At 43.9% G+C, this 18,008-nt stretch overlaps 1 protein-coding gene across 2 annotated transcripts in view; it reads right to left on the reverse strand.

Annotated features, from left to right (window-relative positions):
* Positions 1-18,008, reverse strand: part of LOC111951670 (cadherin-23-like) — a 67,835-nt gene that overhangs the window by 22,071 nt on the left and 27,756 nt on the right. For both annotated transcript variants that reach the window (XM_070434849.1, XM_070434848.1), the window contains exon 4: positions 17,592-17,729. In XM_070434849.1, the coding sequence (XP_070290950.1) occupies positions 17,592-17,729 (138 nt within the window). The remainder of the gene's footprint in view (positions 1-17,591; positions 17,730-18,008) is intronic.

Raw genomic sequence — 18,008 nt, forward strand, 5'->3', positions numbered from 1 at the left:
ATATGTATCGATGGAATTAAGTCAACAAAAGGACCATTTGTGATGTATGGGACATATTGGAGTGCCAACAAGAAGAAGCTCGTCAAAGGTAAGGCATGAATATATATCTTTATTTATGTGTTTGTGTCCGCCGGGAGGGTTATAGCATCGTTTGCTTTCGCCGAAAAGCATATTTGAATTCTGACATGTTGGCTGGATTCACAACCAGTGTAGCTTTAATTTGGTATCTTTCATGTGTGCGATTTAATGAAAGTTGATTTTTAGTATTTTTATTTGAATTTGGCGGGCTGCATTTTTCTTTGGCTTTTGGCCAAGTGAGACAGTAGCGTCCCGCCTAAACTCAGATTTTTGGATATAAATATGAACTTTACCGAACAAAACATACATGTATTGTGTAACATGAAGTCCTATGTGTATCATTTATGAAGATCATCAACGGTTATTGATTAATTTTAACTCTATTTCTGCTTTTGTTACTCCTCTCTTTGGCTGGAAAAGATGGCTGTGTTTTTCTGTGGCTATGTACTGACTAACATAATCGCAAGGTGTGCTTTCGCCGTAAATCTTTTTTGAAATCAGACAATTTTGCTAGATTAACGAGAAGTTATCTTTAAAATTGTGTATAATACTTGTATGTTTGAGGAATTTTAATTATGAGATTTCTGTTGTTTTGAATTTGGCGCCCTGCAATTTCACTGGCTGTTGGTTAGGTGGACGCTACCATCCCACATATCCCAGAGAAGTTAAGCATCTCCAACTTAAATTAAATCAAGAATCGGCTTCCTATATCGCAACAAAGGATCATTCACTCATGCTGCCAAACATACCCTCGTTAAACTGACCATCCTACGATCCTCGACTTCGTGATGTCATCTATAAAATAGCCTCCAACACTCTACTCAACAAACTGGATGCAGTCTATCACATTGCCATCCGTTTTGTCACCAAAGTCACACTACCACCATTGCGACCTGTACGCTCTTGTTGGTTGGCCCTCGCTTCATACTCGTCGCCAAACCCACTGGTTACAGGTTATCTACAAGTCTCTGCTAGGTAAAGCCCCGCCTTATCTCAGCTCACTGGTCACCATACAGCACCCACTCGTAGCATGCACTCCAGCAGGTATATCTCACTGGTCACCCCAAAGCCAATTCCTCCTTTGGTCGTCTTTCCTTCCGTTCTCTGTTGCCAATGACTGGAACGAACTGCAAAAATCTCTGAAGCTGTAAACACTTATCTCCTCACTAGCTTAAAGCACCAGCTGTCAGAGCAGCTCAGATTACTGCAGCCAGTACATAGCCCATCTATAATTGAGCCCAAACAACTACCTCTTCCCCTACTGTATTTATTTATTTTGCTCCTTTGCTCCCCATTTATTTATACTTTGCACATTCTTCCACTGCAAATCTACCATTCCAGTGTTTTACTTGCTCTATTGTATTTACTTCGCCACCATGGCCTTTTTTTGCCTTTACCTTATCTCACCTCATTTGCTCACATTGTATATAGACTTATTTCTCTACTGTATTATTGAATGTATGTTTTGTTTATTTGCCATGTGTAACTCTGTGTTTGTATGTGTCGAAATTGCTATGCTTTATCTTGGCCAACGTGTTCTCAACTAGCCTACCTGGTTAAATAAAGGTGAAATTAAACAATTTAATAAATATCCTGCCTGTTTGGCCCTGTCCGTGGGTATCGTCGGATGGGTCACAGGGTCTTCCGACCCCTCCTGTCTCAGCCTCCAGTATTTATGCTGCAATAGTTTATGTGTCGGGGGCTAGGGTCAGTCTGTTATATCTGGAGTATTTCTCCTGTCTTAACCGGTGTCCTTTGTGAATTTAAGTATGCCTCCCCTAATTCTCTCTTTCTCTCTTTCTTTCTCTCTCTCGGAGGACCTGAGTCCTAGGACCATGCCTCAGGACTACCTGGCCTGATGACTCCTTGCTGTCCCCAGTCCACCTGGTCGTGCTGCTGCTCTGATTTCAACTGCTCTGCCTGCGGCTATGGAACCCTGACCTGTTCACCGGACATGCTACTCTGTTCCCGACCTGCTGTTTTCAACTCTCTAGAGACAACAGGTGCGGTAGAGATACTCTGAATGATCGGCTTTTGAAAAGCCAACTGACTTAGGTCCTGAGGTTCTGACCTGTTGCACCTCTACAACCACGGTGGATTATTATTATTTGACCCTGCTGGTCATCTATGAACATTTGAACATCTTGGCCATGTTCTTTTTATAATCTCCACCCCGGCACAGCAAAGAGGACTGGCCACCCCTCATAGGCTGGTTCCTCCCTAGGTTTCTTCCTAGGTTCCGGCCTTTCCAGGGAGTTTTTCCTAGCCACCTGCTTCTACACCTGCATTGCTTGCTGTTTGGGGTTTTAGGCGCTTTCTGTATAGCATTTGTGACATCAGCTGATGTCAGTAGGCTTTATGAATAAATTTGACTGAATTTGATTGATTGATGTTGAGATGTGTCTGTTACTTGAAACTTGAGCACTTTCTGAGGCTGGTAACTCTAATGAAACTTTCCCTGCAGCAGAGGTAATTCTGGGTTTTCCTTTCCTGTGTGGTTGTCCTCATGAGAGCCAGTTTCATCATAGCGATTGATTGTTCTTACGACTGCACTATCCAAACTATCCAATTGGTGTTGGGGCGCGGCTCTGTTGCGACCTGCAGTGTGTGTGACGTTTGGTGTGGCGTTATCTTATTTTTAATGTTATGTTTTATTTGTCATTATCTATTAGTTTTAATTTGTTACACTTAGTTACAACAGTCTGCCAACCATGGATTTCCAGTGGTGGGGTGTTGGACTGATCTTGTTGATCGTGTACATACCCGCTACGAACGGACTAAATAATGAAAACGCTGCTGGCAGCGGAATCCAATACAGCAGGGAGTTTTTACTACAATGCAACTCAAATACGAACGCGATGGAATTTCCCAATGGCCCATTCTAATACCTGATTGTCTGCGAGTGGATTACAACCCAAATGCAAACGTGGAAAACGCGGGGGATCAGACAACGACTTAAAAAATTAAGAACAAACTTCCCTTACCCACCACCTTGCTGATTAATGCCAGTCACTGAGGGGAAAGCGGATGAGTTGTCAGCGAATCTGCGCTTCCAAAACGAATACCGGGAGGCCTGTTTGCTGGCATTTACTGAGACTTGGCTGATGACAGAGTCCCGGACAGAGAAGTGGAGCCGGCCGGCTTCACCCTGGTCAGAGCGGACCGCGATCTCAGTCACAGGGAAACTTCACGGCGGGGGGCGTCTGCCTCTTGTCAGGGACCAGTGGTGTAAATCGATCCTGGTAAGAGAGCGACTCTGTACCCCCGACATTGAACTGCTTTCTGTGTCACTGCGACCTTACTATCTGCCCCGTGAGTTCCCCCAATTGTTTGTTACCGTTGTGTACATTCACAAAAGCTAATATAACAAAGGCATCAGAGATTATTTATAATCTGTCACAAGAAACTGGAATCCATCTCCCCCGACGCACCCAAATTTATTTTAGGGGATTTTAACAACTGTACCTTGCGCAAAGTCCTGCGCACAAACCATCAGTATGTGAAATGTCACACTAGGAAAATAGGACTCTTGATTTGTGCTATGGGACAATACCAAAGGCGTTCTCTGCCACACCAGACCTCCTCTGGGGACATCAGACCACAATGTGGTCTACCTCAGGCCAACTTACTGTCGCTCCTGGAGAGGGAGAAACCCACAGTTAAAACTGTCCAGATCTGGAATGACAACAGTATACTTGTCTCAGGGGTGTTTTGACTGTACAATGTGGGAGGTATTTGATGACAGCAGCTCTGATCTGGATGAACTCACAGAGGTTATCAGACTATGTAAACTTCTGTGTTGAGTCAGTTGTGCCTACTAGACCTGTAAAATCTTCCCTAACAACAAGCCTTGGTATATCAAAACATCTTAAATCACTAGCTGACCGTTGACAAGGAGAGCATTACAAGCAAAGGTGGAGAGGACCTCTCCTCAGGAAACGCAAGGGTGGCCTGGCAAGGGATTAAATCCATGCTAGCGCCCCCCATATAGGCAGGGAAACCAGTGCTGACTTGGGGGATATGAGGGCCAGAACATGGCTAATGAACTGAATGTTTTCTTCTCTCAGATTTGAATCAGACAACTTCGTGTCGGAGGTAAAACAAATGGAAGCATCATTACAAAATGTTTGAGAGTTGTTGTTCAACAGTCTGATGTTCTTTTAAAGTTGTTCAGGGGATGTAACACATACAAAAGCCCAGGCCCAGACAAAATAAGTGGGCATGTGTTAAAGCACTGTGCTGAACAACTGGCTGGTTGTTTTTCAGACATTTTCCAATCCTCACTCAACCAGCAACACGTTCCAGTATTGTGGAAAAAATCTATAATTATACCAAATTCCTAAAGTATCGAAATCCTCTGTGCTGAATGACTATCGCCCTGTCGCTTTGACATTCCTTAGTTATGAAATGCCTTGAGAAAATTGTGAAAAGTCATATTCTCAGTGTCACACCAAAGCTCCTCGACCCATTTCATTTTGCCTTATCAGACCAGCAGAGGAGTTGATGATGCCATTTCTTACCTCCTTAACATGGTCTATAGACATCTAGAACGGTACCAAATCCCATGTCAGGGTTCTGTTTGTTACTTTTCTTCTGCCTTCAACCACAATCCAGCCCTACATCTGGCACAGAGACTATTCGGGACTTTTCCTTAGATGGGGGGGCTGGTTTTGTGTGTGGACTTCCTGAAGCCAACGCTCAAGCGAGTAAAATAGGTCCCATGTGTCGGATATACGCAATACAATACAGCTCTCCTCAGGGATGTGTTTTGTCCCACTTCTGTACATCTTGTACACTAATAGTTGTACTAGTTCCCATACCTGACAGACACCTCGTTAAGTTCGCTGATGACACTGCTTGATCAGCCTGTTGCATGATGACGAGGACATCATGCTCGGTCCTAGATGACTTTGTAGAGTGGTGTGAGGAATCACACTTGGTGCCTCAATACCAACAAGACCAAAGAGCATGTGCGTTGGTTGGCCCTCGCTTCATACTCGTCGCCAAACCCACTGGTTACAGGTTATCTACAAGTCTCTGCTAGGTAAAGCCCCGCCTTATCTCAGCTCACTGGTCACCATAGCAGCACCCACTCGTAGCATGCACTCCAGCAGGTATATCTCACTGGTCACCCCCAAAGCCAATTCCTCCTTTGGTCGTCTTTCCTTCCGGTTCTCTGTTGCCAATGACTGGAACGAACTGCAAAAATCTCTGAAGCTGTAAACACTTATCTCCCTCACTAGCTTAAAGCACCAGCTGTCAGAGCAGCTCACAGATTACTGCACCAGTACATAGCCCATCTATAATTGAGCCCAAACAACTACCTCTTCCCCTACTGTATTTATTTATTTTGCTCCTTTGCTCCCCATTATTTATATTTATACTTTGCACATTCTTCCACTGCAAATCTACCATTCCAGTGTTTTACTTGCTCTATTGTATTTACTTCGCCACCATGGCCTTTTTTTGCCTTTACCTTATCTCACCTCATTTGCTCACATTGTATATAGACTTATTTCTCTACTGTATTATTGAATGTATGTTTTGTTTATTCCATGTGTAACTCTGTGTTGTTGTATGTGTCGAATTGCTATGCTTTATCTTGGCCAACGTGTTCTCAACTAGCCTACCTGGTTAAATAAAGGTGAAATTAAACAATTTAATAAATATCCTGCCTGTTTGGCCCTGTCCGTGGGTATCGTCGGATGGGGTCACAGGGTCTTCCGACCCCTCCTGTCTCAGCCTCCAGTATTTATGCTGCAATAGTTTATGTGTCGGGGGGCTAGGGTCAGTCTGTTATATCTGGAGTATTTCTCCTGTCTTAACCGGTGTCCTTTGTGAATTTAAGTATGCTCTCCCTAATTCTCTCTTTCTCTCTTTCTTTCTCTCTCTCGGAGGACCTGAGTCCTAGGACCATGCCTCAGGACTACCTGGCCTGATGACTCCTTGCTGTCCCCAGTCCACCTGGTCGTGCTGCTGCTCTGATTTCAACTGCTCTGCCTGCGGCTATGGAACCCTGACCTGTTCACCAGGACATGCTACCTTGTCCCAGACCTGCTGTTTTCAACTCTCTAGAGACAACAGGTGCGGTAGAGATACTCTGAATGATCGGCTTTGAAAAGCCAACTGACTGAGGTCCTGAGGTTCTGACCTGTTGCACCCTCTACAACCACGGTGATTATTATTATTTGACCCTGCTGCCGTCATCCTATGGAACATTTGAACATTTGGCATGTTTTTTTTATAATCTCCACCGGCACAGCAGAAGAGGACTGGCCCCATAGCTGGTTCTCCTAGGTTTTTCTGTGGGGTTCCGGCCTTTCCAGGAGTTTTTCCTAGCACCGTGCTTCTACACCTGCATTGCTTGCTGTTTGGGGTTTTAGGCTGCTTTCTGTATAGCACTTTGTGACATCAGCTGATGTCAGTAGGGCTTTATGAATAAATTGACTGAATTTGATTGATTGATGTTGAGATGTGTCTGTTACTTGAACTTGACACTTTCTGAGGCTGGTAACTCTAATGAACTTATCCCCTGCAGCAGAGGTAATTCTGGGTTTTCCTTCTCCTGTGGTGGTCCTCATGAGAGCCAGTTTCATCATACGCATTGATTGTTCTTACGACTGCACTATCCAAACTATCCAATTGGTGTTGGGCGGCTCTGTTGCGACCTGCAGTGTGTTGTGACGTTTGGTGTGGCGTTATCTTATGTTTTTAATGTTATTTTTTAATTTGTACACTTAGTTTACAAACATTCTGCCAACCATGGATTTCCAGTGGTGGGGTGTTGGACTGATCTTGTTGATCGTGTACATACCCGCTACGAACGGACTAAATAATGAAAACGCTGCTGGCAGCGGAATCCAATCAGCAGGGAGTTTTTACTACAATGCAACTCAAATACGAACGCGATGGATATCCAATGGCCATCTAATACCTGATTGTCTGCGAGTGGATTACAAACCCAAATGCAAACGTGGAAACGCGGGGGAATCAGACAACGACTTTAAAAAAATTAAGAACAACTTCCCTTACCACCACTTGCTGATTAATGCCAGTCACTGAGGGGAAAGCGGATGAGTTGTCAGCGAATCTGCGCTTCCAAAACGAATACCGGGAGGCTGTTTGCTGGCATTTACTGAGACTTGGCTGGATGACAGAGTCCCGGACAGAGAAGTGGAGCCGGCCGGCTTCACCCTGGTCAGAGCGGACCGCGATCTGACAGTCACAGGGAAATTCACGGCGGGGGCGTCTGCCTTCTTGTCAGGGACCAGTGGTGTAAATCGATCCTGGTAAGAGAGCGACTCTGTACCCCGACATTGAACTGCTTTCTGTGTCACTGCGACTTACTATCTGCCCCGTGAGTTCCCAATTGTTTTTACCGTTGTGTACATTCAACAAAAGCTAATTAAAAAGGCATCAGAGATTATTTATAATCTGTCACAGAAATGGAATCCATCTCCCCCGACGCACCCAAATTTATTTTAGGGGATTTTAACAACTGTACCTTGCGCAAAGTCCTGCGCACATACCATAGTATGTGAAATGCACACTAGGAAAATAGGACTCTTGATTTGTGCTATGGGCAATACCAAAGGCGTTCTCTGCCACACCAGCCCTCCTCTGGGACATCAGACCACAATGTGGTCTACCTCAGGCCAACTTACTGTCGCCTCCTGAGAGGGAGAAACCCACAGTTAAAACTGTCCAGATCTGGAATGACAACAGTATACTTGTCTCCAGGGGTGTTTTGACTGTACAATGTGGAGGTATTTGATGACAGCAGCTCTGATCTGGATGAATCACAGAGGTTATTTCAGACTATGTAAACTTCTGTGTTGAGTCAGTTTGTGCCTACTAAGACCTGTAAAATCTTCTAACAACAAGCCTTGGGTATCAAAAACATCTAAAATCACTACTTGATAGGAAGAAGGCAGTTCATGCTGGGGATAGACAGGCTTTAAGAGATGTACAACGTGAGATAAAAAGACAGATACTGGTGGACAAGGAGGCATACAAGCAAAGGGTGGAGAGGCCTCTCCTCAGGAAACGCAAGGGTGGCCTGGCAAGGGATTAAATCCATGGCTAGCGCCCCCATATAGGCAGGGGAAAAACCAGTGCTGACTTGGGGGATATGAGGGCCAGAACATGGCTAATGAACTGAATGTTTTCTTCTCAAGATTTGAATCAGACAACTTCGTGTCGGAGGTAAAACAAATGGAAGCATCATTACAAATGTTTGAGAGAGTTGTTGTTCAACAGTCTGATGTTCTAAAGTTGTTCAGGGGATGTAACACATAACAAAGCCCAGCCCAGACAAAATAAGTGGGCATGTGTTAAAGACTGTGCTGAACAACTGGCTGGTGTTTTACAGACATTTTCCAATCCTCACTCAACCAGCAACACGTTCCAGTATTGTGGAAAAAATCTATAATTATACCAATCCTAAAGTATCGAATCCCTCTGTGCTGAATGACTATCGCCCTGTCGCTTTGACATCCTTAGTTATGAAATGCCTTGAGAAAATTGTGAAAAGTCATATTCTCAGTGTCACCCAGAAGCTCCTCGACCCATTTCAGTTTGCCTATCAGACCAGCAGAGGAGTTGATGATGCCATTCTTACCTCCTTAACATGGTCTATAGACATCTAGAAGGTACAAATCCCATGTCAGGGTTCTGTTTGTTGACTTTTTTCTGCCTTCAACACAATCCAGCCCTACATTCTGGCACAGAGACTCATTCGGACTTTTCCTTAGATGGGGGCGTGGTTTTGTGGCTGTTGGACTTCGAGCCAACGCTCACAGCGAGTCAAAATAGGTCCCATGTGTCGGATATACGCAATACCAATACAGGCTCTCCTCAGGGATGTGTTTTGTCCCACTTCTGTACATCTTGTACACTAATAGTTGTACTAGTTCCCATACTGACAGACACCTCGTTAAGTTCGCTGATGACACTGCTTGATCAGCCTGTTGCATGATGACGAGGACATCATGGCTCGGTCCTAGATGACTTTGTAGAGTGGTGTGAGGAATCACACTTGGTCTCTCAATACCAACAAGACCAAAAAGATGTGCATAGACTTCAGGAAGCGTACAAACACTACCTCTGCAACATCTATCAGAGGTCAGACATAGAAATTGTAGAGGAATATAATATCTGGGTGTTTTTGGACAGTAAGCTTCAGTGGAGTAAATGTACAGACCAGATCTACAAAAAGAGCCAACAGAGACTGTACTTTCTAAAAAAGTTGGGTTCTTTTAATATAGACTGTACTATATTGACTCTGTTTTACAAATCCTTTATTGAGAGTATTTTAACTTTTTGTATTGTTTGTTGGTTTGGCAATGCCACTGTCATCTGAGAAACATGCTGAGAAGGATATTACCACCGCAAGCAAGGTACTTGGAGTCAAACAGACAGGCCTGGATGAGATTTTTAAGGTCAGGCCTCCGTAAGGCTCACAAAATCATTTTAGACCCAAGTCACCCCTGTACCTGGACTTTGAATTACTCCCCTCTGGCGCAGGTATAGGGCACCCTCAGCAGGAAAAATAGAACGAGACAATCATTTGTGCCAGGTGTGATATCCCTCTTAAATAGCTCGGGCAAATGTTCCCATTGACCCCGTAAGGCCAGCAGGCTATCTTTTCTTCTTTTTAAAATTTAAAATTTAAAATTGTATTTTATTTATTGGTGCGTGACTGTTATTGAAAGTTTTATTGTCAATCTTGTTTTGTATTTAATGCCACTTTAAATGTGTACATGACACTGCAACAAAATTTCCCCATGGGGACAATAAAGTAAGTAAGTAAGTAAGCACTTGAAGAAACTTTCAAAGTTCTTGAAAATATCCGGATTGACTGACCTTCACGCTTTAAATAATGATGGACTTTCATTTCTCTTTACTTATTTGATAATATTGAATTGGTCTTTTACCAAATAGGGCAATCTTCTGTATACCACCGCTAACTTGTCACAACACAACTGATTGGCTCAAATGCATTAAGAAGGAAAGAAATTCCACTATTTAACATCTAAAAAGGCACACCTGTTAATTGAAATGCATTCCAGATGACTACCTCAGGAAGCTGGTTAGAGAATGCCAAGAGTGTGCAAAGTCTGTCATCATGGAAAGGGTGGCTACTTTGAAGACTCTCAAATATAAAATATATTTTGATTTGTTTAAAACTTTTTTGGTTACTACATGATTCCATGTGTGTTATTTCATAGTTTTGATGTCTTCACTATATTATTCTACAATGTAGAAAATAGTACAAACAAAGAAAAACCCTGGAATGAGTGGGTGTGTGCAAACTTTTGACTGGTACTGTAAATGCTAAAAAGGCCACCTTACTGAAGCACATATTCTTCCCATCACTCTCGGTCTCTGCCTACTCACAGGAATCCTCTCAGGATCTCTCACCCTGTACCTACCTTCCTCTACCACTCTCTTCACTGCTTCGGCATACGACACTTTCTGTACTACTCMCACCCTAGCAACCTCAATCTGACTTTTTCTCACTGGACACCTCCGATCTCGAGCCCCATGGGCACCCCCGCAACTAACACACATACATTTCTCCAACGATACCACACATTCCTTTGTCTCATGCCCTCCTGCACACTTCTCACATCTAGGCATCTCCCTCTTACACACTGCTGCAACATGCCCATGAACTTGACACCTAAAACACTGTAGGATTTTCAGAACAAAAGCCCCCACGGGATAACTGACTACCTTGACCTTTATCTGGCAAAGACTCAGCATGACAGACAATGTCTTCTCTGTTTCCCCACACTCTTTACCGGATCTATGTCGGCAGCCAAATGGCAGCCGTCACAGACCAGGTATCAGGAATCTTCAAATTGAACTGCTCCTCCTCAACACTGAATAACACCTCCATTATCACTCCTTTCAACGGCACCCTGCTCCGGAGAGCAAAGCAAGTCACAATACTTGTCCCTAACTGCATAATCAGGAGCGCTCGCTCCCTCTGGGCGGAGGAAACAATAAATRATCACGAGTCCACTCCGAGTWACTTTTACCAACTCAAAATTCCCCAACCTCTTATCCACCCAACCTGACACCACATATGGATCAGCCAGAATGCAAAGATCCATTCTCTCTACAAATCTCACTCCCACTGMGCCAGAATCATCCTTGGGGCGAGGCCCGAACTCGGCAGTCCTCACCGCAGGTACTTCATTCTTACTCTCGCCAGGTTTCATCTCTGAACTGTTGYAGCACGTATCCCTCTTTTTGCACTTGATGCAAACCTACCACACTGCTTCCCTCTTCACTCAACTTCTCAGCATTCATCACTGCACCTGCCACCACAGTTAATCCATCCTCACTCTCGTCCCATTCAATTTCCTCCTCAAGCTCTCCAAAAGTTCTGTAAGATCCTCCACTCCCCCTCTTCCCTAGCCTTCTCAGCCACTATCACCCCTCCTCTGTCGCCGCTCCCGCAGTTCCTCTCACCTTCTTGGCCACTATCACCCCTCCCTCCTCCTCCCTCACCGCTCCTGCTCCTGGAGGCGGTGGATAATCTGGACAAACCATTGAGGAAGTCGACTAAACCATTCCATAGTTTCTGCAACTGCCTCCCCCTATCAAGCAATGTTGAAATGTGTTCTACCCACTTGTGGCTTTGAGTCTTTAATGACTCTTGTCACGGAGTGAAAATRAAAGTAATGTTTAAAATGTGTTCTCCACGGTACACCTCCACGGTGCATCTCCTGGGTCCACACCGCGCCTCCACCTCGCCCCTCCCTGACCCGCCTCTACGGATCACCTGCCACCTCCACAGCGCCCCGTCTCCACAGTGCACCTCCTGTCTTCCCTGCGGCCCCTCTCAACTTCTGGCAGTTTATGCCTCCTCCAGATGAGCCATTCTGGCAGCCATGACCTGTATCCTTCGTCTCCCTGGATAATTTTGGAGGCAACCAACTTGAACTTTTTAAACCATTGTGCGAGTCTTAACACTAATTCAACCGACATGGTAATCCATCAAAAGATGCACCAAACTGGGGAAATAAACCCACAGTTATGAAGGCAACCTCAGAGCAAGATCATGCTAAAGATGGCCATGAAAGCGCTAGCTCCAAAGGACAACCTGGCTAAAGACTTTGCGGATATTCACCGGCTCCTGGAAAAACTACCATAAGAGAAGAACTACCATACCTCCCTCTCCCTTCTACTTTTCCCTGCTCTGGCCAGTCCAGCACAACCTTGGTCCATTACCAGGGTCTTTCCCTGCGCTGGGTAGTCCGACACAACCCCAGTTAACATCTGAGGGATGACCCTACCATGAAGGGGGGGTTCAGCACAACCTTGGTCCAAGACTGAGGGTTGGGCCTTCCTTACACTATATTCTTGTCCCTTCTACTCCCTTCTGCTCTTTTCACCACCTGCCACMCAATGTGCTCCACTGTAGTGCATGTCTACAAGCAAAACTTCAAGCAGATTAAGTGATTGACTTGTCTCATTCACCGAAGTGCAARTTCGCCAGTCCAACTTTGCGCCCTACTGGAGCCCTGGCACCTTGCCTGGACCAAACCTTCGACCTCCTGAAAAAGTGGAGGAGAGATTGACTTCATCACTGCTTGTATMTACAAGAGGTATTGACATGTTGAATGCACCGAGCTGTCTGTTRGAACTACTGGTGCACATGCATATCCACATCGGACACCCACACATCGGACACCCCCACAAGACATGCCACAAGAGGTCTCTTCACAGTCCCCAAYTCCAGAGCAGACTATGGAAGGCGCAAAGTACTAAATAGAGCCATGACTACATGGAACTCTATTCCACATCAGGTAACTGATGCAAGCAGTAAAATTTTATTTTAAAACAGATGAAAAATACACCTTATGGAACAGCGGGGTTGTGAAGCAACACAAACATAGGCACAGACACATGCATACACACACACGATAGCATACGCACTATACACACACGTACACATGGATTTTGTACTGTATATTTGTGGTAGTGGTGGAGTGGAGTAGGGGCCTGAGGGCACACAGTCTGTGAATGTATTGTAATGTTTTTAAAATTGTATAAATTGCCTTAATTTTGGTGGACCACAGGAAGAGTAGGGAACACACATATAACCATAGAAAATGYTTGCAGGTCAGAGGGCCATCTAACAAGTGCAGATCGGAGGGCCATCAAGCGAAACAGACCAATGAAGCACGGGTAAAGCTCGGAGCTCAGATCCCTGCATTTCCATGTCGCCTGGGCACAGCCACATGGRGCACCCCCTTTCRCCGTTAGGCAKGGCCACATGGCGCACCCCSTTTGCCTGTTAGGCACGGCCGCATGGCACACCCCCAATATCAAGGTGCARATGGGCCTATTTATATAGTGAATATGAATTCGGAGGGCAGATATTATTAAATATTAAAACATTAGACATTTCACTAAAGGCGTCATGTCATACAAAAGCTATACTTAAATCCGAACCGGTTGGAGATTATAAGAGTACGTGGCCATAAAGGCTAGATAATGACCAGCACGGTCAAATAATATAAACAGTGTTTATAGAGGGTGCAACCGGTCAGCACTTTAGGAATAAATGCCAGTTGGCTTTTCATTGCCGAGCATTCAGAGGTCAAGACAACAAGTGCATGTGCGTGTGAGAGAGAGAGGATCGAAACGCACACACTAACATGTGGAATATAGCAATACGAATGTCAGTTTAATATGCAGTGCAGATCACCTTCTATTACCCTTCTCAGAGTTTTAAGAATTGTGTGTGTTCAATTATTTGTGACATTGTGGCATTTAGAGCATATTGAAGTTAGAAGCAATAGGATTTGAAGCAATAGCCTACCCGTGTGTTGTCAACTATTTCAGCACCGTTTCACGCTGCTCTGAGACAAGCATGGGGACTGGTCTTGATAAGTCAATYAGATTTTTATTTTCACTGAATCTCTGTTTGGGTATTGGTTATACTACAATTAGGGTGTGGAAATGTTAGGATTATTTTGCTCTTAGTACTGTAACCTACTCCCGACTGGTCACGTTGTACAGCTCCATATTTTCCCTAAGGGTTTCGTTTTTTATTTTTCTTGGAATAGTAACACCATAATATTAATAKAATTAATTAAGCTAAATTTCTTAAAATCAATCCCATATACTTTGTTCTTCCAAAAAAGGTTTTAAATTCTCTYGTACAGCCAATATTAAAGACTGTCAAATGCTTCTCAAAGATGCCCTCTGGTGGTCAAACTAGCACTAACTAGCATTAATGGCAACAATGGCTGACACTTAAATAACGTGCCATAGAATTCTGTGGCAGCCGGCAAGGTGTGCTGCAGTATGACACAACTTGTACAGGAAGAACCACTGTAGGATCAGCCTCCCCTCCCCCGTCATAACCTTAAAGGGTAGGAAGCAGTTTTAAGTTTTTACTCTCCAAAGGAACAACACAGTGTGGTCAAAGACTTAGTAACTTAGTTGWAGTCACGATCTGGTTACCTATAACTACAAACATAGTTATATTTTGAGTTTTTTACATATTTGTTAACCTACTTCTAMATATCTTCTAAACTACCCACAATGCAATATTTCTCTACATCATATGGTTAATCTACTCTGCGTTAGCTAGCTCAGGTTAGTTAGCCACTAGCCATGCAGATCGAGTGTTGGCAATGGTGAGCTACAATCCACCGATCACGAGGAGGTGTGTAAACATATTCCTCACACAAGGGGTCCGCATGATCTCTGTGAAGTAGGCTAGAGTTTTTCAACCTTGGCTTAGTACTAGCGAGCTACAGTAGCTGACTGACTGTGCTGTTGTGATCATCTCCATTTGCCTGGAGCCTTCCTCCAATCGCCGTCTTATTGTTGACTCTTCCCCTCTTCTCCTTTGCCCAATGCCGCCTCTGGATTATTGCCTCCGGAATGTATCTACTTTGGATTTAACCTACTATATCGCTATTGGATTAGCATTAGCACAAGCATTTCGCTACACTCGCATTAACATCTGCTAACCATGTGTATGTGACTAATAAAATTTGATTTGATTTGATTTGATTTGATTTGGATTAGCTGACTCTCAAACAGTATAGAGCCAAAAGAAGAAAAAAAATGTCACTGTCCTAATAAGTATGGAGGGCACTGTAACTAACTTTAGCTGGCTGGTTTTCTGGCTAAGATAACTGCATATACCGGTAACATTATTTGATGGTTAGATGGTGTTATATATTTAATGTAATAATAATAATCATAATAATTTTTTACAATTTCTATAGCGCTTTTAATAGAATCTCAAAGCATTTCAAAATCAAAAAACAAACAAGCAATGTAGCATGACAGGCCAACCAATAGAGGCCAAGCATTTGAAAGCTGCATCCTCCGAAGATGTAAAGGGACAGTTAATGGCTTGAGCTGAGAGAGCTGGTCAGACGATYGTAGATGATGGTGATGGAGTCTGCTGATGGTCTTGTATATGGCAAGTCTAAGAACCAGCCTGACTTATAGCCACTGGACTTCTCCAATTCCACTCTGCGTAGCACCCACTTGGGTGATGCCTAAGCAGCTCTTGGCGCCAGAAAGCTCACCCCTAGGCCCAGTACGATACCAGTATCGCAAAAATGAAAACAGGAGGCAGACCAAACTATTTGGTCCTTTAAAAACCTGCTGTATGTAAAATAGTATGTGCTATAGGTTAGTAAATAAATAAATGTGACTCTGGATGACAACATAATGATTTTTAATTTCAACATTAGGGGTGTTTTCCTAAAAWTMTTAAATCAGCTTCATGTTTTYTTTTCTTGCCACAATACTAACGAGTATCGCAATACTGGCATCGTCCCAGCCCTTGTGCAAACGATTTGGTTTAATTTGAAGTTATACATTTGAAGTAATTTCTGTTGGAGTTTACATTATAGGGAATAGGCTGGCTTGCCGGGTCCTCCATATAATGTCACACCCGCAAAAACATTTTCCGGCATGTTACATGTGCTTACATTTATACTACCTACCATTAGTGGAAATGCAAAACTGCACAAGATCAGTGTCTAAGGGCAACTACACCAGACTCCAATGAAATGCGGAAGACTGACAGGAGTCAAAACAGCAGAGATAGAACATTTAGGCAGAAAAACGAACACTTTGACAAAAGTTAATCCCCCTTACAAGAATGTAATGTCTGTTTCATGTCAGAAATAATGTACATAATTGTGACACTGAAGTGATCAATGCATACCTCTAGATTAAGGACGTTTCATTTTGCACTAGCTTGTACCCAAGGAGCTCTGAGGTAAAGGGATAGTTCACTAATATGAGGTAAAAGGCAGCATCATCATCACAATTTCTGCTCTGTGGTGAGAGTGCTCCATCTTAAAAAACCTGACCATTTTGGGGGACTGTATTAACAGTGGACTAATGAACAACACACCAAAAGAGTAAAGTGATCCTTAAAAAGCTATTATTCCAACCGCAACCTTGGACTCGAGTCTCCTCCTTTACCTCAACAAAGTCCCCTTGTATCTGAAAATGTCTTTCTTCTTAGGCTAGTAAGATGTATCATTCCAGGTCCCATATTCCACATTTAAGTGCAATTTCGATGATCAGGCAACATACACTGGGTGTACAAAACATTAGGAACGCCTGCTCTTTCCATGACATAGACTGACCAGGTGAATCCAGGTGACAGCTATGATCCCTTATTGATGTCACCTGTTAAGACCACTTCAATCAGTGTGGATGAAGTGGAGGAGACAGGTTAAAGAAGGATTTGTAAGCCTCAAGACCATTGAGACATGGGATTGTGTATGTGTGACATTCAGAGGGTGAATGGGCAAGACAAAAGATTTAAGTGTAGGTGCCAGGCGCACCAGTTTGAGTGTGTCAAGAACTGCAACGCTGCTGTGTTTCAACAGTTTCCCGTGTGTATCAAGAATGGTCCACCACCCAAAGGACATCCAGCCAACTTGACACAGCTGTGGGAAGCATTGGAGTCAAAATGGGCCAGCATCCCTGTGGAACGCTTTCGACACCTTGTAGAGTCCATGCCCCAATGGATTGAAGCTGTTCTAAGGGAAAAAGGGGGTGCAACTCAATATTTGGAAGGGGTTTGTTCCTAATGTTTTGTACATTCAATGTAGATGAGTCTGTTCTTTTTCTTTGAAAGAGTACAAAATAGAGTGAAAACAAAAGAGGGGAGCGAGTGCGTGTGTGTGTGTCTGTGTTTGTGTGTATGTATGTATGTATGTGTGTTTGTGCGTAAGTGCTTGGATTGGGCAGGTGCACACCGGTAGCTAGTACCAGCACATTGAGTTTTCTACTGCTCGAGGACCATCAACCCCTACAGAATATTGGCTAAAAAGTTCCAGCTCCTAAATATAAACAGTACCAGCACCCAAAAATGAGTGCCTGCACCAATTTGTGAAGTTCAGTGATACGTGAAGTAAAAATAAGTCCACTTCAAGCACTGCAAAGTGTGTGTGTGTGTGTGTGTGTGTGTTTCTTCACGTGTTAAAACATGTTACAGAACTCACAGTGGAGGGAGTGATGCCAAACTTGCCCTCTCCGTCTACCAGGCCGTACTCGATGGCAGAGAAGAGGCCCGAATCTGCATCTGTGGCACTGACTGTRACTATGACCGTGCCCAAGTCAACATCCTCAAACACTGGCTTCTGCAAAGGGACAGCATGACACAACAACATCAGCATACACACAGACAAGCACAAACTCAGACCATCACAATAGAAATGATATCAAGTGAGTACTATTAAAGGTGTCCGCATGCATCCCACCCGAAATAGTTTGTGCATATATAACGACCCAAAAAATTGACGTTTTTGTTTGTTTTGGTCTTCCGCAAGTGTTTTTRCGGCTGTTCGTGCACACACATTTTTTCTCGAGGAAAGCCGAAGTCGGTAGCCAACGTCTATGCCCCTTTGTTGGTGATTGGT

The sequence above is a fragment of the Salvelinus sp. IW2-2015 genome, linkage group LG25 (assembly GCF_002910315.2).
Source record: "Salvelinus sp. IW2-2015 linkage group LG25, ASM291031v2, whole genome shotgun sequence".
Taxonomy (NCBI): domain Eukaryota; kingdom Metazoa; phylum Chordata; class Actinopteri; order Salmoniformes; family Salmonidae; genus Salvelinus; species Salvelinus sp. IW2-2015.